This window comes from Aristolochia californica, unplaced genomic scaffold (genome assembly GCF_029961685.1).
Source record: "Aristolochia californica isolate CCGP_79_NKW_82.1479 unplaced genomic scaffold, dmAriCali1.0.hap1 SCAF_2, whole genome shotgun sequence".
Classification (NCBI taxonomy): Eukaryota; Viridiplantae; Streptophyta; class Magnoliopsida; order Piperales; family Aristolochiaceae; genus Aristolochia; species Aristolochia californica.
The window spans coordinates 8,776,320-8,799,817 of NW_027181881.1; the positions used below are offsets into that span (position 1 = coordinate 8,776,320).

General features: G+C 40.3%; 1 protein-coding gene across 5 annotated transcripts in view; it reads left to right on the forward strand.

Moving 5' to 3' along the window:
* Window positions 1–22,854, forward strand: part of LOC137955685 (villin-2) — a 28,023-nt gene extending 5,169 nt beyond the window's left edge. For 4 of the 5 annotated variants that reach the window (XM_068802749.1, XM_068802750.1, XM_068802748.1 and 1 more), the window contains 13 exons: window positions 13–171; window positions 657–725; window positions 810–878; window positions 958–1,095; window positions 2,438–2,566; window positions 20,205–20,352; window positions 20,519–20,529; window positions 20,640–20,780; window positions 20,885–21,010; window positions 21,188–21,253; window positions 21,553–21,802; window positions 21,931–22,163; window positions 22,268–22,854. In XM_068802749.1, coding sequence (XP_068658850.1) covers window positions 13–171; window positions 657–725; window positions 810–878; window positions 958–1,095; window positions 2,438–2,566; window positions 20,205–20,352; window positions 20,519–20,529; window positions 20,640–20,780; window positions 20,885–21,010; window positions 21,188–21,253; window positions 21,553–21,802; window positions 21,931–22,163; window positions 22,268–22,381 — 1,653 coding nt within the window. In that variant the 3' untranslated portion in view covers window positions 22,382–22,854. The remainder of the gene's footprint in view (window positions 1–12; window positions 172–656; window positions 726–809; window positions 879–957; window positions 1,096–2,437; window positions 2,567–20,204; window positions 20,353–20,518; window positions 20,530–20,639; window positions 20,781–20,884; window positions 21,011–21,187; window positions 21,254–21,552; window positions 21,803–21,930; window positions 22,164–22,267) is intronic. The other variant, XM_068802752.1, reaches the window with a different exon arrangement.
* The last annotated feature ends 644 nt before the right edge of the window (window positions 22,855–23,498 follow it).

Consider the following 23,498-nt stretch of genomic DNA (forward strand, 5'->3'; position numbering starts at 1 on the left):
ATTATTTTTCAGGTCTGGCGCATCAATGGCAGTGTGAAGACTCCAATTCCCAAGGAGGAGATTGGTAAATTTTATAGTGGAGATTGTTATATTGTTCTTTACACATACCATTCTGGTGAAAAGAAAGAAGAGTATTTCTTATGCTGCTGGATGGGAAAAGAATGTACTCAGGTTGGAATCTTTTGTCCTAAAGCTATATTTTTTTTCTGGCAAATTGCTACCTTTTGCTTCCTGCAAGCTCCCATTGTCACTTGTTTTCCCTTACAACCTGTGTCCAGGATGTGCTCTCTCTTTATTTGAGCATCTTACTCAATATTTTGGTCCTGCCTGGTTATGTACTAGTTTTTTTTTTTTTAATAAAGATGTATTTATATTAACAAGAGAAAAATTACAAAGGAGGAGGGAGCAAATCCCTAACAACAAGCGATTGTAGGGTTGTTCCCTACTAGGCAAACACATCTACTGCCGAATTTGTGGATCTCGGAATGTGAGACCAAATACAAGAAAATAGGGGGTTATGTACTAGTTATTTAGTTTGTATTATCTGAAGGCACTATTTACTCTTTTTTTTTCTCTTTTCCCCTTCTGGAGCATGAAATCCATGTATTGCAATCCAATCATGAGTGCTTCTAATCCATGGCCACACTACTTTTTAGGAAGACCAAATGATGGCTACTAATTTAGCTACCACAATGCACAATTCCTTGAAAGGGAGGCCAGTTCAGGTGTTTCCTCATGCCATCTTTAGACTTCTCATGGTTTTGATATTTTTCTTTCAAGTGTGTCATTTAATTTGAACTTTGGTGTAGGGTCAAATCATTCAAGGAAAGGAACCGCCGCAATTTATTGCAATCTTTAATCCCATGGTTGTCTTGAAGGTGACTTCTGTTGACCTTTGAATTTTGTGTTTTCTTTTGTAAGCATGGTCCTTTTCTTACTTTTTCTACTTTTATGCAGGGTGGACTCAGTTCTGGTTATAAAAAGTCTATAGAAGAGAGAGCTCTAACAGATGATACTTATACTACTGATAGTGTTGCTTTAATCAGAATATCTGGTGCATCTGTGCACAACAGTAAAGCAGTTCAAGTTGACGCTGTATGTTCACTGTTCTGCCCTTTCTTATAAGATCTCTAAAGAAAGAAATAGATAGAGCTTCTGGGTTGATTATATTGATACTGTTCCTTAAACAATTTTTTTTCTGTTTCAACAAGCACTTGTTTATCTTTTGGTTTCAACCAAGGGACTTGGCATTTTTATTGTTTTATTTTTCTCCTCGTTCTTTCTTTCCTTTCCTGTGGCCTCATGCAGTGGAAGTTGTTTATTACAAAAAGTAGGATAAAACTTTTACTTGAAACTTTATGTTGTGGAAGCATATAAGAGGACTACTAGGACCTCATCCTGGATTAATAGGGTGGATAACTTCAGTTTGAACAGTAAAACATGATTTCTACATTTTCTAATCGGCATGGGTGCAGATATAATTTAGGTTTAAGCAATGTAGTGTCTCCCATGTAACTGTTCTCTTGTTAGAGGATGCCTCATTGTATTTTCTGGATCTTTTAATAAATCAATGTCACAGCACAGCACATCACTTATCCAAAGACCAGCTGATGGGTTAGGTACTTGGCTTTTCGCGCTTAACAGACCGGTCTTTTGGGTTGTATTGGCTAGGCGTTTGACAATCAACACCCTTAAAAGAGATTGTTCTCTTGGAAAGAAAGAGATGAGATTAGTTGTGCTAGGTCTACCCTACCACTAGTGTTTGAAATAGTCAAAGTTACAATTTTACACAGAAGTTCTAGTTTTGAAGTTTGCTTGAGGTCCCTTTTTATACCTTGTAAATTTTATAACCAGTAGGTGCTTGTTATAAAAAAATAAAATAACAAACAAGAGCTAATGGTTGCTTATATGTATTTGGCCAGTTGAATCCTAATTGGGATTATACTTTATGTAGTACCATGTGCAGAGAAGTTTCTAGTTCTGTGGTACTATGTGTTATGCTCTAGTCTTGTAATTTTGATATCTTATGAGTTTTAATTACCTGGAGTGTAAAAATTTGCCTTATGAAAACATGAATTCTTGCTACAGTACATATATAACTATAACTCTATATATATATATATATATGTATAAACATATATTTGTAGCTTTTTAATCCTTAACCTGCTATTCTTGGTTCATCTTCATGACATTAGATCTTACTGAGTAATGCTTCTGTTGGAGACATTTTTCTTTTGTATTTTGTCTAAGTGTATTTTTTTGTTCACTTCCTTTGTGTTTCTTTTCTTTCTTAATCAAATTTTCGGAAAGAAATTTTGGTCTATTGAGTTCTGGAATAAGAGTTTTTGCTTGTATGTTTGTTTTGGGATACATTTCCCTGTAATTCTTAAGCTTCACTTAAAGATATTTGTTTTATTGGGATTCAATATCCATTCAGGTTGCGACATCTTTAAGTTCTACTGATTGCTTCCTCTTGCAATCGGGGTCTTCTATTTTCACGTGGCATGGAAATGCCAGTACATTTGAACAGCAACAGTTGGCTGCAAAGACTGCAGAGTTTCTTAAGGTAAGTTCCTGTTCAAAGTACTCTTCCAGTGTAGACTTTTTATTCAACTTGCTTTATGCATTTGTATAAGTATACATTGTACTGTAGCAAATTATCCTAAAAGCTAAACACATAGTTCTGGGTGACTCTGTTCCTACTATCCCAAGAAGTCCATTGTTAGAAAAGCTATTGAGGGGTATTTTTTTCATTTTGTATCAGCGGATGTTACAGATTTCTACATCATCTTATACTACATGTTTAATTATGTCTGTAGGCTTAATTTCATGTAATTTTGTTAAGTGCAAAGGGAGATACAAGGGTTTAAGTGGTTTAAGTACGTGAGGCGTATTTTTGTAACTTTCCGAATCCCACTTATTAAATAGAAGACAGGGTCCAGCACGACCCTCACCAGTCTCAATTTTGAGTTCCCTTTCTCCCCCCTCTCTTCTTATTTCAATTTCTCTCTTTTTCCTCTTCAACTTCCCCTTTTTCACATGGTCTCAGTGCAGTAGATCGTGTCTAAGAGGCATTCTGTTGTCAGTTGTGCATTATTTGTCATCAGTTGTCTTCCTTGAAGGTTGCAAACTCCAAGAAAAGGGATTCTTCGAAATTTGTGCCTAACTGGTTGGTAAAAATTTGATTTTTCTTATTCTTTCTTTGCCATAATCTTAGGGTTGATGGTTCATACTGTCTATTGAACAGTACTGAGTTTAATTATTACCCTATGAGGGTTTGCTAGGCTAAAATTGCCTTTCTCTGAGTTGTGCACAGTCATGTGTTCCTTTGCCTGCGTTACCCTGCAATTGGCTAACGTTAATTGGGTTATTTTTGGGACTAATTTCTCCTGAATTGCATCCCTTTGTATTGTTTGACCTTAATTGGATTGCACAAATCAGTTTGTCTCCCTAGCCTTAGTTTTTGGAGTGGGGCCCACATTCTTGACCCACAAACAGTGACTTGTGAAGTGTAGTTAGGGTTGAATTGGATATTATTCTGTTGTAATGGCTGATTCGGGTGAAGTTTATATACTCCATCAAGGGAAGTTAGTGGTGCTGATAGAAAAGATACTATTGCTATCACCCCTGAAAATTGAATGGGCATAATTATCATAGCTGGGTGAAGTCTATTTGAATGTATTTGAAAGCCCAAAGAAAGTAAAGATATGTAAAAATCCAGATTTAGGTGAAGAAAAAGGAGAAAGGAGAAGAAGAAATTTCTAAAGAGCCTGAAAGGCTTCATTGGGAACTGTGCATGAATTCCCAGACTTTTTAAATAGGTGTTTTGAGTTACAAATTACAAAAATGCCCCTATGCATTTAATAAACCTTAATCTCCTTATATCTCCCTAACTACACATCCTGTGTACTTTAACAACTGATATAATTTAACATGCAGAACAAGATTACATAAAGAAAATTAACCACTTAAGTGATAAAATGACCAAAATACCCTTGGATGTATTTTCTAACACTCCCCTCAAGCTGGAGCATATATATCCAGGAGTCTCAGCTTTTTGTAGAATGATATAAAATCTTGTTTGCCAAGGGCTTTTTATTTTTTTTATTTATTTTTTTTGAAACAGTGCTAAGTTATATTAAAAATCTGCAAAGAGCTAAATTACAAGGTGGGGGAACCATCCCATACAATGAAAGATTGCAGGGATGTTCCAAGTTTAGCTAATCTATCAGCCGAGAATTGAGTAGGCACCTTTTGGGGACCAGCCATATGAGCCAATAGACTCCAATTCCTGGGGGGCAAACTCCTTCCTAGTGTGCATCCAACTAGAAATCATTCCCACGGCGCAAGAGATAGTGTTTTCCAGGTTGCTGAATTTGATGTTAAATCACCGATTGTTTCGCTCAAGCCAAAGACACCATGGGATATAAGCTAGGCAAGCAGAGAGAAGCAGCTTGCCGATTCTAGGCAGTCGAGTCCCCAAAACCATCTGGATAGTTCCAAAAAGATCCTGATGAAGGCCCAACTAGATGTAAATTTTCTTAAAGATTGCCATCCAAACTCTTCAAGAGTAACAACAGTGAAGGTGAACACGCTGAACAGACTCCTCACAAACACCACAGAGAGGGCAGGTGCTATTGAGGGCTTGCTAAGGGCCTTGGTGAAGACATCTCCTAATTGATCTCTAAACCGAACAAACAGAGTTACTACCTCCTTTTTCATCACCGCATCTCTAATGAAGTGGCAATTCACTTCTATATGTTTAGTCCTCTCATGGAAAACTAGGTTACTTGCTATAAAGATCTCAACCTGATTATCACAAAACATGATCATCGGCTCATCTTGGTCGAAACCCAACTCTCGTGAGACTGACCTAATCCCCATCAACTCGATCATTGTATGAGTCATCACCCTGTATTCAACTTCTACACTAGACCAGGTTACAACATTCTGCTTTTTACTTCGCCAACAAACCAATTTTCCTCCTAGGAAGAAGACACAATATCTAGAGGTTGATTTTCAGTCCAGTTTAGATCCTGCATAGTCTGCATCAAAGAAAACTTCTATCTTCATATGATTGTTAGGTCTAAAGAAAAGACCTTTTTCTTGGTGCTCCTTTTAAATACCTCAAAATTCTTTGTGCAACTTCTAAGTGTACTTTTCGAGGACATTCCATAAACTGGCTCACTACACTTACTGGAAAAGAAATGTCAGGTCTAGTAACTATTGCATAAATTAACTTTCCCACTAACCTTCGATACTGTGTTATGTCATTTAATTCATCACTTTGCTCATCATGGAGATCATTTCCAACATCCATTGGGGTATCAGCTGGCCTGACTCCCAACAAAGCATACTCTTGAAGAATATCTGTGACATACTTACGTTGTGTCATCACAACGCCTTCTTTACTTTTCATGACTTCAATACCCAAAAAATATTTCAACGGTTCCTAGTCTTTAGTTTGAAAATATGCAAACAAATGAGACTTGTATCCTCTATTCCAGAAATATCACTCCCATATAATATAATGTCATTTACGTACACCAAAAGCATTCCAAAGGACCTCTTCATCACAAACAAGGAGTAATCACAATGACTCCTCAAGAACCCCATATATACCACAACCTGGCTGAATTTTTCAAACCAAGCTCATGGACTTTGCTTCAGCCCATAAATCACCTTCTTAAGTCTGCATACTTTATGTGTTTCCCCTTGAGCAACATATCCTGGAGGTTGCTCCATATATACTTCTTCTTCCAGATCAACAAACAACAAGCAAAAAAGGTTTCAAACACATCAATACCAAAGGTTTGAGTATACTCCTTTGCAACCAACAGAGCTTTATACCGCTCAATAGAACCGTCTGCATTATACTTGATAGTATAAACCCAACGATAGCCAACAACTTTGGCCCCAGATGGTTGATCACACAATTGCCAAGTGTCCCAATCTATCAAAACATCTAGTTCAACATCCATAGCTTGCTTCCAATGAGGGGACGAGAAGGCCTCCTGCACTGAAGAAGGGATAGTGCAGGTAGAAATAGACAAAGCAAAAATTTTATAGGCGTTAGATAAAGAACAAAAAGGCACTTAATGAGATAACGGATATCGCGTATCTTTACCTTTCTCCCTTCCTGAGTGCAATAGGAAGATGTAGATCATTACTTCCAGAATCTTGAGACGAAGTAGAGTCATGGTCCAGTGAGAGAGTCGGTGGTGATACTTCTTTTCGGTGTTTATATACCTGCAGTGATTTCTCGACAGTGACAACTTGTGACGGTCCAACGGGCTCATCAACTAGTATAGGGATAACTGGTGCCGGTTCAGATGAGACAACAGGATCAGAAGGTAAAGACACAGATGAAAAGAATGGTACATCCTCAAAGAAAGCAACATCAGCATATACAAATGTTTTTCTAGTGGGCATGAAAAAACATCTGTATTCCTTTTGTGTGCGAGAGTACTCCAAAAATGCATATTTGATTGCTCGGGGAGACAACTTATCCCTGGAAGGCCCAAATACATGAGCAAAGCAGACACTTTCAAATACGCAAGGAGAAATAGCAAATAATGGCGTGGACGGCAAAATAACCTGCATAGGAATTTTTCCTTCTAACACAGATGAATGCATTCTATTAACAAAGAAATAGGCTATAAAAACATTATCACCCCAATAAGGCTTGGGCACATGCATATGTATCATCTTTGTCCTAGCTATCTCCAGTAAATGGCGATTCTTATGTTCAGCTACGCCATTTTGTTTTTTTTTTTTGAGAAGAGTTGTAAATGTATTCAAAAGAGATAAAATACAAACTAAAAAACTAAAAAGACATTTCCTCCACAACAAGATGTTGGAGGGTAACGCCTTTTTTAGCTTGAACATCGGCTAAATGATTAGCAGATCTTGGTACATGTTTCCAAGTACATAATAAATCAGAAGTTAAATTACAGATTTCATCATAAATCTTCCAATGACGCCAAGGAGGTTTTGAAGGCTTGGAGCACCAATTTATATTAACTTGAGAATCCCCTTCAATCAAGAGAGCACCATCCTTTTTTTGTTTGAAGAGTTTCAGCCCGTTGAGCAAGCCATGTAATTCCGCACAAGTAGAGTCTGATACTCCAATTGGACCCGCATAAGTGTAGAGAAGATTTGCTTGATCATCGTGAATTACTCCACCAAATCCGGCTGGGCCCGGACAACCGAAAGCACTTCCATCAAAATTTAATTTAAAGTGTCCAGGAGGAGGTCTAGTCCATTCTATCATAATAGGAGCCTTCGAAATAAGAGACATTTTCGCAACATTTCTCCAATTTTCCCTCATATTTGTTGCTCTTAGATCACAGAATTCTTTGCGAAGGAGAACCCAAGAGCTAACTTGACCGACTATCTGATCACAGAGAATATTCCGAGGAATAGATTTCTGATTGAATTTGCGATTATTTCTTTCTTTCCATAAATTCCACACAATGTGTCCAACACAACAAGATATTAAGATTTTCCCTAACTTCGGAAGATGGGAGCTAACCAAAGTATAAATAGTGTTTAGCAAATCTTGCGAAGGGCAATATAATAAACCGATCTTGTCCATTAATTCGGTCCAAATCTTATGAGCATATTCGCAATGCAAAAGCGTATGATCTGCTGTTTCAGGAGATGTGTTGCAAAATGGGCATTCTGGATTGGGAATATTAATGCCTCGTCTTTGCAAAGCATCAGAAGTTAAAATTTTTTTAAGACATACCGTCCAGATGAAAAATTTGATGCGAGGAGGAATCGGGAGCGACCAAGCAAAAGTAACAGGATGTTCTGCGTGAAGAGGATGGTAGGAAATCAAATGATGGTACGTTGAGGCTGAAGAGAACATACCTTGTTTGTTGGGTGTCCAGATGAGGATATCGGAAGAATTTTTTAAGGCCACACCAGAAAGTAAATTGATCAGGCCAGTTGCTTCAACAGTTTCAGAGTCATTTAATGCCCGTCTGAGATGAAGATTCCACCCACCCGAGGACTGCCAATGGTCAGAAATCATTGAACTTCGAGATCTTGACAGCTGGAATAAAAGAGGATAACTTTCCTCTAAGGAACTAGTCCCGATCCACCAATCGGACCAGAAAAGAGTATTTTCACCACTTCCAATATAGCATTTGACGGCGGCTTTGAAGCAAGGTAAGAGTTTGGCAATTTTCTTCCAAACAGGGGATAACTTGTAAAATCTTCCCCCCTCCGTCCACCAACCTCTCTCTTTTCCTGATTTACTTGCAACCATTCGGCGCCACAGTAGATTGGGTTGCATGTTGTACTTCCAAACCCACTTTAGTAGCAGAGACTTGTTGGTGGTAGCAACGTCACGAATCCCGAGGCCCCCCATTACAATTGGTTTACAAACATCAACCCATTTTACAAGATTAACCTTTTTTTCCCCATTTGGCCCATCCCATAAAAATCTTCTTTTCAAAAATTCAATTCTATCCCGAATAGAAGCTGGACAATTGTACAAAGATAAGAAATAGGAAGGTATTCCATGAAGGCATGATTTAATTAGAACCAGTTTACCAGCTTTGGATAAAAATTTTCCTTTCCAAGAAGCCAGACGCTTCTCAAGCCTCTCAACAACCGGAAACCAGGAATTTTTCGAAGGCAGGAAAGGAGTCAAAGGTAAGCCCAGATATGTACTCGGAATTGATGCTACCTTACAACCCAGATAGTTCGCCATAGAGTTGAGAATAGATGCATCAATATTAAAACCAAAGATTGTGGTTTTCTCCCAGCTTATCTTTTGACCAGACGTCAATTCAAAGATATTCAAGATAGCTTTCATGCGTTTTATTTGTCTCATGGACCCTTCTCCAAAAAGAATAGAATCATCTGCAAACTGAAGAATGGGGACGTCTTGGATTGGATCAGAAAAAATAGGACTGAGCCAACCCGAACGTTTAGCAAACCGGATCATAGAGGTAAGGTATTCTCCAATGAGAGTAAAAATAAATGGAGAAAGGGGGTCTCCTTGTCTGATCCCTCTAGAGGATTTGAAGTATCCTCGGGGTTTCCCATTTACCAAAACAGAATAAGAAGGGGAGGAAATACAACTCCGCATCCAGAATTTCCATCTGGTACCAAAACCCATACGGTCAAAAAGATAATCCACCAGTTTCCAGTCAACCCGGTCAAAGGCTTTCTCAAAATCAATTTTCAGAACAAACCTAGGAAGGGAAGATTTTTTGAACGAATGAAGAAGTTCATGAGCAGTAAGAGAAGAGTCCAGGATGTTTCTGTCTCGGATAAAAGCACTTTGACAAGGATTAATTACCTTGTAAAGGACAGCTTTTAGCCGATTAGCCAACAGACGACCAATAATTTTATATGAACTGGAAATGAGACAGATGGGCCGGAAATCTTTAGGCTCCTCTGAATTTGTTTTTTTAGGAATAAGCGCAATAAAAGATGCACCAATTCCAGAGTGAGTAATTCCCACTTGGTGAAAATTGTGAACGAAGGCACATACATCATTTTTTAACAGATCCCAAAAACAGTGATAAAACTCACCATTAAAGCCATCTGGTCCGGGGGCTTTATCTTTAGGAAGGCCCAGCACAGCCCGTTCAATTTCTTCTGAGGAGAATGGTTTTTCAAGATCCATTGCGTCTTCAGTTGAGATGCGCTCGAAATTGAGCTGATGGATTTTTGGTCTTCTGAAACAGACTTCTGAATATAGCTCTGAGAAATACTTCACCAAAAGGTTAGAAATGGAGGCACTATCCGTTACCACTTGGTCTCCGTTACAGAGAGCAGTGATACGGTTAGTCCTCCTCCTGGCCGAGGCGATGGAATGAAAAAACTTTGTGTTTCCATCACCCTCAGCCATCCAACGAAATCTTGAACGTTGTTTCCAACGGACAGAATCAGAATGAAGAAATGTACGGTATTCAGCATTTAATTTATTTCTAAGCAAAAATTCAGTAGGAGAGATTAACCTTTGTTCCTCCAGTAGATCCAGCTCAGAAATGCGGCGGCGAATCGAATCTTTCTGGGAAGCAGCAGAAACACGATGATTTTTATCCCACATTCTGATCTTTGCTTTGAGGGCTTTCAGTTTCCGAGGGAGGGCCCAGCCCGGGTTCGGATGATTTTCCAATTCGAGCCACCAAGATTTCAAAGAAGGGATGAAAGCCGTGGTTAATAACCAGGCATTCTCAAACCGAAAGGGAGATTTTTCCCACGCAAGAGGCCGGGAATTGAGTTGGATAGGCCAATGGTCAGATCCAATTTTGTTTAGGACTTGGCCAGAGGTGTTGGGAAAAAGAAGGTTCCATTCTATATTTGAAAAAAATCTGTCCAATTTAGACAAAATGGGGGGGTTCTGACAATTTGTCCAGGTGAATTTTTTCCCCGAAAGAGGAATCTCGGAGAGAGCAACACTATTGATAAAGTCAGAAAAGGCTCTCATGGTTGATGAGGTTCGGGAAGCAGGAGGACATTTGTCAGAGCAAGATAATGTCACATTGAAGTCTCCTCCAATGAGCCAAGGGAGGTCCCACAATTGGACAAGCTGAAAGATTTCCTCCCAGAAAGATGCTCGGTCACGGTACCGAGTAGGCCCATATATGCCAGCAAGAGCCCAACAAGTACCGAGGTTGTGATCCCGGAGCTGGATACCTATTGAGTATCGCCCCGGAAGGACGGAAATAGCATCAAAAGCAATTGGATCCCAGATGACAATAATGCCCCCAGAATGGCCAATTGCAGCTACATGCGCCCACGCTGGGTTGGAGTCATACCATATATTACACACAATTGAATAATCAAAGGACTGTATCTTCGTTTCAAGAAGTATAGCTATTTTTGGTTTAACATCAAAAAGCGCTGCTCTGACGAGAGCACGCTTGGCCAGAGAGCCGAGACCTCTTACATTCCATGATAGAACGATCATGGGGAACGGTGGGAGTTGATGTTTCGCTCCACGGCTCCAGCTTCAGTGTATCCCGCACAAAATATGTTGGCAAGCTCCGTCATTTCTGAAAATTCTTCTCGAGGAAAGGATTGTTCCTGTTCCAGCAGGAATAGGAGGAGCTCATCGCGCGGATTGGGAGTGAAGGCCTTGGCTAGGGTAGATTCAGAGGTTATAGTTGGGGGGAGGTCGGACCAAATTGGAGGGATTCCATAGGGGAAAGCAGGGGGGAGATCGTACCAATCATGGGGAAATTCCATTGGAAGGACAGGAGGGGAATTTGGAGGGGGGGAAGGTGGGGGGGTAGTGTCTTTGATTTTATCTTTGTCCTTGTTTGTCTCGGAAGGTGTGGGGTTACCGAGTTTGGCTTTAGTTTTCCCTGCTTCTTTTTTCCTGGAGTAGGTATATCGGAAAGGGGTGGTGGCAATTTGTTTTTCAGTATTGGTGTGGAAGGGAGGGTTGAAGGGTTTGGGGTTTGAGTTTTCCATGGTGTCGGAGTGGGGGTAAATAATACGAAGGGGGGTGGGGCAGAGGATAGTGGGAGAGTGAATATATAAGGGGGAAGGGGAGTGAGAGGGGGGTTCGAAATCCCAAGTGGATTCATTAGAGAAGAGGGATGGCCTTAACGGGGCTCGAGGGGTGGCCGTATAAGGGGAGATTTGAGTCAGAGAGGGAGGGTTTGATGGGACGGCGAGAGGAGTTGGTTGCTGGGATGGATGGGATGGGTGATGAGGAAGGTTTGAGGTCGGGGGGGTCGCAGAGGGAGATCCTCGATAACGAGCCGAGAATGTGGGTGGAAGTGGGGGGGAAAGGGGATTTATCGAGTTAGAGAAGCTGCGGGACGGGGATGACAAGTGAGGGGTGCGGCTTCGGGAAAAGGAAGATTTAGGCGGCGGAGGGAAGGAGAGGGATTTAAAAGTGAAAGGACGGGAGGGTGGCGTGATTTGGACTGAGGAATTGGCGTACGGTAGGCTTCGGGAAGAGGAAGATTTGGGTGGCGGAGGGGATGGGAGGGATTTAAAGATGGAAAGATGGGTACTGCTTCGGGAAATGAAAAGCGGCGGAGGTGAAAAAGTTGATGTAGAAAGGGAAGGGCGGGGCGTGATGTCGACTGAAGGGTGTTGGAGGTTGATGTATGGCAGGCGAGTTCGGGACTCGAGGTGTGGCGTTGGGGAAAGGGTTGATGGTGGCGTGATTTGGACTGAGGGATTGGCGTACGGTAGGCTTCGGGAAGAGGAAGATTTGGGTGGCGGAGGGGATGGGAGGGATTTAAAGATGGAAAGATGGGTACTGCTTCGGGAAATGAAAAGCGGCAGAGGTGAAAAGGTTGATGTAGAAAGGGAAGGACGGGGCGTGATGTCGACTGAAGGGTGTTGGAGGTTGATGTATGGCAGGCGAGTTCGGGACTCGAGGTGCGGCGTTGGGGAAAGGGTTGATGTAGAAAGGACATGACGGGGCGACGGCGTGATGTGGGCTAAGGCGCTTTGGAAGTTGTAGAGGTCGACGGCTGTGGATTTGATGGTTGAAAAGGTGGTCTGTTTTTTTTTTTTTTTTTTTTTTTTGTGTAAGAGTATGGTGCGGGGCTCGAGGTTGAGAAGGTGATGATGGATTTTGGTAAATGGAGAGGTAGGTATGTGGGGGAAAGTGTTTTTTGTTTCGAGGCGGGTTAGAGTTTGACAGTGATGGATGTGAACAAAGGGAAGTAATAATCCCCTTGTCCGGATGTGTCTGCACATCGGTTTGAAAGATCCTATCAGCTTTTGGATTTGGGGAACGGTGTATTGCAGGTGTTTTGGAATTGGGGATTGGCACTGTTGCCAAGGGCGATTTCAGAGATGAGATTTTGTCTGCGGATGCACTTATGTGGATAGGATCTTTTTCGGCGGGGGCAGTGAAAGGGTTACTGTGAACTGGTGTTGATTGGATTGTTTCGGGATATGGGGATTGATGTTGTGTGGTTGGATTTTTTTTTTGTTTTTGTTTTTTCGGAACCCATGTCCGATTGAACTCCGAGTGCGGCTTCCGAGTCGGTAACTGACGGATCTGCTGAGTCTGGGTTGTGTTTCGTGAGGTTTCTTCCGAGTTGGCTGCCGGAAGGGTTTCCAGATCTCCGAATTCCATGGAGACCCAGATCATGGTTTTTCCGCAGGAGATATGAAAAAATTGTAAACCACTTACCGGTGATTTTGGCCGGATGAAAATTTTTTCTCTGTGAAGCTGCGTTGGCTGGCTTTCGGCCCAAATAACCTCTCCGAATTCTTTTGTGAGGCATTCCAGAGTATGCCGGCATCGGATTTCCACCGGAAGACCTTTGACGATCACCCATTGCCCCGAGATGGGGGTTGTGAGTTCTGGGCTCCAATTGGTCATGTGGAGGATCGTTGAAATAGTCTCTGCCTTTAGTGAATGAAGTCTCTTGCGGTCCTCCTCCGAATGGCAGTTGATGATCCAGCTCCTCTTATGAGCTTTGATGATGGCTGTGAACGTGATATTTCGTTTTTGCAGCCATTCTTGGAGTTGTCTTCTGGTGAAAAAATTTTCCGGGTCTTCCAAGAGGACTGCCAGGGACATTTTGCGCTTGCCCTCAGTTTCAATGTGGGCTGGCAGGGATATAAAGAATTGTTTTTTCTGGGGTGAAAATTGGGGGAGTGGTGTTGATGGTGGTATTGGATAATTGGTTTTGCAGGTCTGAGTCTTCTCTAGTGGAGGATCCGGTGGGAGCGACAGAGTTGTCTGGTGTGAAGCGCTAGGTTGTGAGTGGATTTTTGGTGGGGTGGCTAGCTGCTGAAGAATTTGATCAAATCGTTTCCAACCCATTCCAGAAGTGGAGGGCTGTGGGAGGAAAATCATACCCATTATCATTTGTCCACGTCTTTGGTGGATGACGCAATGAAGAAGGCCTCCATGATACTGGCTGTGAACTTGGAATTCCAGATCGCCAGTGAGGAGTGATCTGCTGTATTTTCTTCCCATGTTTCCTACTTGGACTTTCCTAAAAATGTCTAGGAAAAATCTGACTGCGGAGATCGGGAGGGAGATGTATGATTTCTTTTTCCCCTCTTGCGCATGAATCTGGATGGCCTCCCCACTCTTCTCCTTTCTCTTTTGAAAAGTCAGCTTTGCTTTTCCATTCCGGAATTCGTATATGGTCGGATCCTCCACAAGGATCCTTCGGCGTGAGGATTTCGAGATTACAGTTTGCCATCTCTCGCCTGAACTATCTTCAGATTCAATAACTTCCTTTTCCCTCTTTTCTTCTTCTTCCGGTTGTTTACCTCTTCGTTGCTGCTGCTGCCGGTGCTGCTTCCTCAGACTGGTTCGATCTTCGCCTCTTCCTGGATGCTGTCCTACTAGAGGTGCTGGATCAGAGAGAGTGGTCGTTGAATGGGAGTTACTTCGTTCCCCAGATGGTTGGTGGGAGGAAATTACTCCTTGACCGACCTCTCGTCCAGCCATCGATGAGTGGTAAAGATGCACGATGTCTGATGAATAATTTCCTGTTATTGACAAAAGACTTGGAATTTATGAATCATGAACTTGAGGCCATTATCAGTATACAAGATACGAAATGAAGCAGCAAATTGATTTTTTATTTCATTGAAGAAAAGTTTTGAGTACATCAAAAGCCTCAGATTTTGCCTTAAGAAGGTAAATCCAAGTACACCTACTAAAATCATCGATAAACGAAATAAAATACCTATGTCGAACTGGCTAGTCACAAGACTAGGACCCCAGATGTCTGAGTGTACAATCTCAAATAGATGGCTGGTTTTATGAGATGAGAATGGAAACAAATGTTTTGTAATCATTGCCCAATTGACATGACTCGCACTGAATAGAAGAACTAGACGGAAAGTCTGGAAAGATGAGTCAGTTTTGCTGCAGACGGATGACCTAGCCGCAAGTGTCACTATAGAGGAGAATTTGCGGTATGTAACTGAATATTATTCTGTCGATGGTTCTCCAGGTAGTACTGCCCATCTCTCTCACGAGTGGAATCAATCATCCTCCTTGTTGCGAGATCCTAAAAAACACAATGAGTAGGATAAAATGTGAGAGAACAACTCATTGACTTGGCTAGCTGATTAACCAATGACAAATTTAAAGGAAACTTGGGAACAAAAAACATTGACTAAGGAGACCAACAAAAAACATTGACTAAGGAGACAAAAACGAAGCAGAGGGTAACATTGCCTACTCCTTGAACAGGAGAGGTGGAACCATCTGCAAGTTTAGTTTGAAACACAGAGACTCTTTTAAATCGGAAAACAATGACAACATTTCTGACATGTGTTTGGAGGCTCCTGTGTCAAGAACCTAGGACGGTGACGAGTGAACATGATAAACTACCATACCTAAGTCAACGCTGGTTGAACTAGGAACTAGGATGGAAAAATGAGCTACTGATGCTGAGGTCGAAGCAACAGAGATATGGGTCATGTGCTGAGTATTCTATTGTTGCATCTCATCTGGAGCACCTAGTGTAACCAACATGGAAGAATCTAAACTCCCACTTCCACTATCAAGAGTTGCAGAATTAGCCCATGCAAGTTTCCCAAACTTAACCCAGCATATGTTAGAATAATGATTATTTTTGCCACAATGAACACATTTTCTTTCTAACTTACCATCACCACATCCTCTACCTCTGCCTTGGCCCTCTCTACCTCGACATCTACCTCTACCTCTAGAGGAATTTGTAGGGGCTGATGTAGTGTTGGAAGCATTAAGAACAGTAGCTTCCATTATCTTACCTCCTTTACCTATTTCAGGTACAATAGTTTTCTCAGGCCTCATAATCCGATTAAAAGTGGTAGAGAGTAGGGATTTCATCTGAAGCTAACAACTGGATATTAATAACATCAAATTCAGCACCTAAACCATCCAAAAAAAATTGAACAAACAACTGATTTTATTGTTTTATCAATTCATTTTCATCCGTAGTAAACGGATGATATACATTGATCTCTTGCCATATGCCAATGAATGCACTATAATATTTTGTCATAGTTCGATTTCCTCTTTTCAACCCAAAAAAGTCTGTATACAGCTCATAAACTCGAGAGAGATTACTCTCCTGTGCATATAAAGATTCTAGAGACAGCCTCATAGCCTTTGCTATATCACAATTTATCACCTGATTTCTAAGAGAAGAATCAATAAGAAGCACAAAATACTGAAAATTTATGGTTAAGATATTCCAAACCATTGTCAGTACGAAGTACATGAACACAGGCACCAAATTGATTTTTTATTTCATTGAAAAAATTGAGGAATACATCAAATACTTCGGACTTCTCCCGTAGGAGATACACCCAAGTGACTCTACTGAAATCATCAATGAACGTCACAAAATACTTAAAACCAAATGGGTTAGGAACCCGACATGGACCCCATACATCAGAGTAGACTAATTCAAACAACTTGATGCTTTGACTAGAACTAACTGGGAAACTAGAGCGATGATGCTTTCCCAGCTGACAGGATTCACAATCAAATGAAATATCGGCTGGCAGAGAAGGAAAAAACTGACGCAACTTAGCTGATGAGGGATGTCCCAAACGCATATGCCACAAGTAAGAAGAATTTGTAGTAGTGAGAGTTACAACTCGAGAAATGGATACATCATCCAGCATGCAGTGCCCTCCCTTCTCATGTCCTCAACTAATCGTCCTCTTTGTCTGCAAGTCCTGGAAAACACAAGAAGTAGGATAAAAGGTTACTGAACAGTTTAAGGATTTAGTTATATGACTCATTTAGGGGGAATGGGAGAGGTGGATCCATTAGCTAAAGTAACTCGATGATATGAATGAGATAGACTAATGGACTGAATAGAGAGGGCATACCTGACATATGTGTGGAGGCTTCTGAATCAATGATCCAAGAGGGGGAATGAGACACATTTAGTGCATTCATACCTGTAGCCATCGTGGCACTCGCTAAGGAAGAAGGAGGAGTCTCGGTAGTCTGAGAAGCAGTAGATGAAGCAGTCAGTTGACCCAGTCGCTGTAATAACTACTGAATTTTCTCATAGAATCCAATGTGTGAGGAGGCGTCCTTATTTGTGACTATAAAGTTGGCCCAGGTAGGTAGCGGAAAACCAAGTACTTAACCTCAGGACCATAACATCACACCCACCTTCACGAGCCGACGTCCACGGCGGCCCACTCACGCGACGACCCACTCTAGTTTCTGCTAGGTTGCCCCCTCCACGCTGGACTCTCGCAGCTCAAGACTCTCGCCGGGATTCGAACTCGTGATGTAGCGCCTGCTCTGATACCTAATGTTAAGCATCTAGCCAATACTACCCAAAAGACCGGCCTGGTAGGTAGCGGAAAACCAAGTACTTAACCCCAGGACCATAATAGTAGGTTTACCAAATTTGTCCCTACATTTCTTAGAAATATGATTAGTCCTACCACAATAAACACATTTTTTATCCCCCCAATCATTTCGAAGTAAGGGGAAAAACAAGATGAAGACTACAAATAAGATGTGAACAAGAACAAGATGAATCATTGAGCACACAAGTTTCTTAACCAAGATTATTTGCGAAGTGAAGTTACAAATACCAGCTTGAGGGGGAGTGTTAAAAGACACCCACATGTGTAGGGGTGGCATGACTAGTAAATAAGTAGAACTTCCATAGAGATTGCATAGAATTGTAATTATACAAGCTGGTGTATATCCTCTTATTTCTTTTTCCTTTTGAATCATGTAGCCCTAAGGGCATTGTAGTCATTGTAAAAACCTTCCCACAACTATAAATATAGTCTCAAGGCATGGGGTAGACCATTCAAGTCTCTTCCTCTTGGCTCAAATTCGTCCTTACACCTCTCTCTTTTCCTCTTCTTTCTCTCCCTTGGTTTCTCCTCTCCTCTCTCCCAAGAGTTATGAGTTCCTCTCTTCTCTGTTTCCCTTGAAATCTTTTGGGTTTATGTGTTGACCCTAGAAATCAACATCTAGATATTATTCGTCCTTCTCCTACAGGTACCGAGTTGGTTATTCCTACACTTGTGGAGGATAGTCCAGGACCTTCACCTAGTGTTATTATTGAGAAACTTCTGCAGGTATATCATCGACGATGAGTACCCTCTTCTTAGCCTACAATGCCCTCTCTCATGCCGATCCATGCACCTAATTCGTCTGTGGATCCTGAGGTAAGTAATTAACATCTTCTAATTGCTCTTCAGAAAGGTGTCAGGAAGGGTACTTTTTATCCGTTGTCCAACTTTGTTTCTTTTGATTTGTTGTCTAACCAATATAAAAATTTAACTTTATCCTTACTTGCAGTATTCCTTCTTCAGGCCAGGCTATTCTTTTTTCCCCTCAATGGAAGCAAGCCATGGATGTTGAAATAGAGGCACTGTCAGATAGGAGGATATGGCAATTATGTAATCTAACTCTAGGTGCTACTATTGTTAGATGTAGATGGGTGTACACTGTGAAATATAAGATCGATGGCTTTATTGAGAGGTTCAAGGCTAGATTAGTAGCCAAGGGCTACACATAAACTTATGGTTTTGATGTGTTTGAACTTTTTCTCCCCTAGCCAGGTTGTGCTTTGTCCTCTATCCTTTTGGTTTCTATTACTATGAATCAAGGGTGGTCTTTATGCCAACTTAACATAAAAAATGTTTCTTGTATAGTGATATGGAAGAGGAAGTTTATTTGGAGGAACCTCCTGGATATGTTGCTTAGAGGGAGACGAATAAAGCTTGCAGACTCAAGAAAGCTATATGGTTTAAAATAGAGTCCACGGGCGTGGTTTGAAAATTTTAGCCTTGTTGTGATGTCCATGGGTTTTTGCTTTTTGTCTTGAAGTGATCCTCCGTGTTGTGGTGTTTTTAGTATATATGGATGACATCATATTGTCTGGCAACGACGTGACTAGTATTGAGGAGGTAAAAACACATATGACAAAACATTTTTAGACTAAAGACCTTAGTTTACTAAAATATTTTCTAGGAATTGAAGTATCAAGAAGGAAGGTCTTGTTCTGAGATGGAGGAAGTATGTAACAAATATGTTACAAGAGTATGGGTTATTAGGTGCCAAATTGGTTGAAACTCCAGTGGAAGTTGGACATGATCTTCATGATGATCAGAGTGTTGAACTTAATGATAAGACAATATATCAACAGTTAGTTGGCAAACTCATACATGCTACTGTTACTTGCCCAAATATTTCCTTTGATGTCAATGTGGTTAGTCGGTTCATGGAATGCCCACGAAAAATCCATTAGGAAGCTGCACAGAGAATTTTGAGATATTTGAAAGGGTCACCTGGAAAGAGTCTTTTCTTTAAGCTTCATGAACACTAGAAGATTGAAGCATTTTCTAAAAATAAACTGGACAAGAAGTCTACCACTAGATATTGTGTTTTTCTAGGAAGAGACTTTTTTTGAAACTTAGGTCAGCTCGGCTGATAAGCTGGAAAAGCAAGAAAAAAAATGTTGTAACTTGATCCAGTGCTGAAGCAAAGTATAGAGCAATGACACACATTGTCAGTGAATTGATGTGGGTAAGGTCTGTAACACAATAGTTGGGGTTTCATCAAGATGAACCTGTGATAACGTATTGTGATAATCAAGTAGCAATATTTATTACCGGAAATTCAGTGTTTAATGAGAGAACAAGACACATTGAAGTGGATTGTCATTTTATTCGGGATTTTATAATGACGAAGGAAGTAATCACACCTTGTGTCGTTCTGGAGATCAGCTTGGAGATGTATTCACTAAGGCTTTGGGAAAACATGAGTTTGTGATGTTCTGCAACAAGCTGGGCTTTATGAATATATATACTCCAGCTTAAGGGGGAATGTTAGAAAAGCTATTGAGGGGTATTTTGATCATTTTACATCAGCAGATGTTACAGACTTCTACATCATCTTATCTTACATGTTTTATTATGTCTCTACACATAATTTCATGTAATTCAGTTTAAGTAGGAAGGGAGATATAAGGGTTTCAGTGGTTTTAGTATGTAAGGGGTATTTTTATAACTTTCCTAATCTCATTTATTAAATAGAAAGGGGGTCGAGCACGACCCTCCCTCTTCTCTTTCTCCCCTCTCTTCTTATCTCAATTTCTCTCTTTCTCCTTTTCAATTTCCCCTTTTCACATCCATATTTGATTGTCCTTACTTCTTTGATGATTTATATTTCTGGTGAATAAAATTGATGCTTCTCTCATTTTGTTTACAAGGATTTTTTTTTTTTTTTTAACTGCAAATGCTTATGAATGCAGCCTGGAGCTGTATTGAAACATGCAAAGGAAGGAACTGAGAGTTCTGCTTTCTGGTTTGCCCTTGGTGGAAAACAAAGTTACACAAGTAAAAAACCCCCGCAAGAGCCTGTTAGAGATCCGCACTTGTATACCTTTTCACTCTATAATGGTTAGTCCTACCTCCTTATACTTCTCAAATCACTTGCTGAATATATTGGGATTACTTTCTTGTGTTTTTCCATGAAGATGCATCCGCATTTAAGGTATCTTTACTGGTTGATGAAACTGATCTTACTTATTGTTGTTTCTGTTTTGAACTTTTAAATGGTTCCCAGGAAAGTTTAAGGTGAGCTCAACTCTTAATCTTTATCTTCCTGTTCTTTCTTGCCCTTCTGCTGTGTAGTTTCAGGGTTTTTCTTCTGTTCAAAGTGAAAAATTACAGGACATATATGGCAGGTCACTGAGGTTTTCAATTTCTCCCAAGATGATCTATTGACCGAGGATATACTGATACTTGACACACATGCTGAAGTTTTTGTGTGGGTTGGTCAGTCTGCAGAGTCCAAAGAAAAACAAAATGCTTTTGAGATTGGCCAGGTGTTATCAAGGAGTTCTGTTTCTTTTTGTTTGATATGGTTCCTTCAGTCCTTTTTATTTTTCAATTTTGTTTCCTAATTATGTATTCTATGTCTTTTCTCTAGAAATATGTAGCCCTGGCAGCATCTCTGGAAGGTCTATCTCCTGATGTGCCACTGTACAAGATCACAGAAGGAAATGAACCATGTTTCTTCACTTCATACTTTTCATGGGACTCTTCTAAAGGAGCTGTACGTTCTGTAACTCTTTTCCTCTATGCTCTGTTTCTCTCTCTTTCTTGTTGTTGATATTCTATGTACACTCACTACTGTTCTTATTTTCAGACGTGTGTTTTGTTTTATTTCAGATCTATCTCTGTGCATTTCTTCTTTGGTACTGATAATTGCATATGCTCCTTGAATATACAGGCCCAAGGAAATTCATTTCAAAAGAAGCTCTCATGGCTCTTTGGAGCATCTATTCATGGATCAGAGGTAGATGTTTCATTTCATTGCTATTAAGATCTCATGGACACATCACATCACTCTCTTATATTTGAGGAATGGAAGAAACCAAGTTCTTGTTTCGACTCTGCAAAATGGTCTTTACAGTGAGAAAATCTTTGTTGAGATTTGGAGTTAAATATTGCAATTAATTTTTGTCAATAGTGTGCTATCTTATGAAGTTCATCAAGATAATTCTCTTTCACACCTAGTTTTTTGCTTGGACTGCATATGAGTTTTGGATATAAAATGGTTTACTTCTTACATTTGGTATTAAATTTTTACTGCAGAACCATGACAAATCTAATGGTTCAGGTCAAAGTGGACCCACTCAAAGGGCATCCGCTCTGGCTGCTTTGAACAATGCATTTAATCCATCTTCTGGAACTAAAACGCCAGCATCTAAGGCTGTTAGTACAGGTCAAGGATCACAAAGAGCTGCTGCAGTAGCTGCCCTGTCGGGTGTTCTTACTGCAGAACAAAAGAAGGCATCTGGGGGCTCTCCTGTACGGTTCAGTAGGAGCAGTCCAACCTCTGCTGGTAGGGAAAATATGAACTCCTTCTTGTAAGGTGTTATTTGTTCTGTCAGATATTAGGGAGAAAAACAGTGGTTGTAGTACTGTTGCCTGGCATCTAGGTTTATCTAATTTAACCAAGTCTTTTTGAAGGACTAGACGCTGAGGGTAAGAAAAATGGAAGTCCTCACTCTGAGCCCCAGTCTCCCCGAGAAAAGGAAGATGGAGAAAGAGGTGAACTCACATCAGAAAACAATGGAGATGGCTCTCCAGTGAAGCTGGATCCACCAGTGGATGAAAATGGAGAGGCAACAACATTCAGTTATGAACAGTTGAGAGCCAAGTCAACTGACCCGGCTAGTGGAATTGATTTCAAGCGGAGAGAGGTTTGTTCTACATGCAGTGTATTTTCATGTTGTGTATTTGACGAAAATTCAGACCTTCATTTGGTACTAGGAGAAATTGATGTATCTACCTGTTTTCGTCTTAGGCATATCTCTCTGCAAGTGAATTTGAATCTGTACTGGGAATGTCAAAAGAAGCATTTTACCAGCAGCCCAAATGGAAGCAGGATTTGCAGAAAAAGAAAGTGGATCTCTTCTGAGAAAGTTGTTAAATGGTATAGTCTGATATTCCTTTCCAAAAGGTAATATTTTTTGGGGGGGAAATGAGGTGACTATTGGTTGCAGTTGCTCTAGTTTGCTCTTTTGCCGGCTCTGCCCTGCCCAATCTGGAGTATTCTTGTGAAGAGGCCGTAGGTCATTCATTTATTTGTATTTACAATTCTGTTTCATTTGTTTGACTAGAGTCGTGCTTGTGTGATTGGAGAAAGGGCTGGGGAACCGAGTCTTTGTCTACTTGTATTCGAGGGAGAAAGTCAGAATATGAAGAAATTTGAGGACTCTTTCCTTGTATTGTATTCCACCGAAAGGAACTAAAATGAGTGAGAATGCGCTTAATTAATTTGTATTGACTTAAAGATGAGGGCAACATTCCTCGGAGTTGCTGTACAGGCGTCTTCTGATTACCTTTATCCGATTATTACTTAACTTTTTTACCCTGTGGATTTCTTGATCACATACTTCTCTACAAGAAAACAAGAAAACAGAAGAGGCGCGGTGTACGTGCGGCACTGCGTGTGTAATATTGTTTGCCTCTTCGTATTGTGTATGAAGATTGTGCAATTTATGTATTTACTAGGGATAAAGCATCAGCATCAGATGAGTCTTAACTTACCTTGCTTCCCGTTGGGTCAAATGTTTTGCTCATTTAATTTTTTTCCTCCGTTTTCCATAACTTATTACTATTATTTTTGTTGAAGAGTAAAGTCAACGGTAATTTTGCTACAGAGTTATTTAATATAAAAATTTTATATGATACATGGAGAAATCAGAGTACCCAATAAATATATTAAGGTTAGTGAACTTAGAAAGTAGATCATCCCGTAAAAATAAATTTCAGCACAGTTTACTTGGATTATATATTTTTCGTGTTAGTGTGCTCATTAGAAAATATAGTTTAAAGTATTTTTTTTGCGTTAGTGAAACTTTATGGAAAGAGGAAGGAATTTATTAATAAAATAATCCAAACTATGATAAATTATGACTTTGTGAACTTCATAAACAATTAAAACACTCTAAATCATGATTATTTATTGAATTAAATATATAAATAAAAAATTACATTGCTTCAAAAAAAAAAAAAAAAAACTTATTCATGTA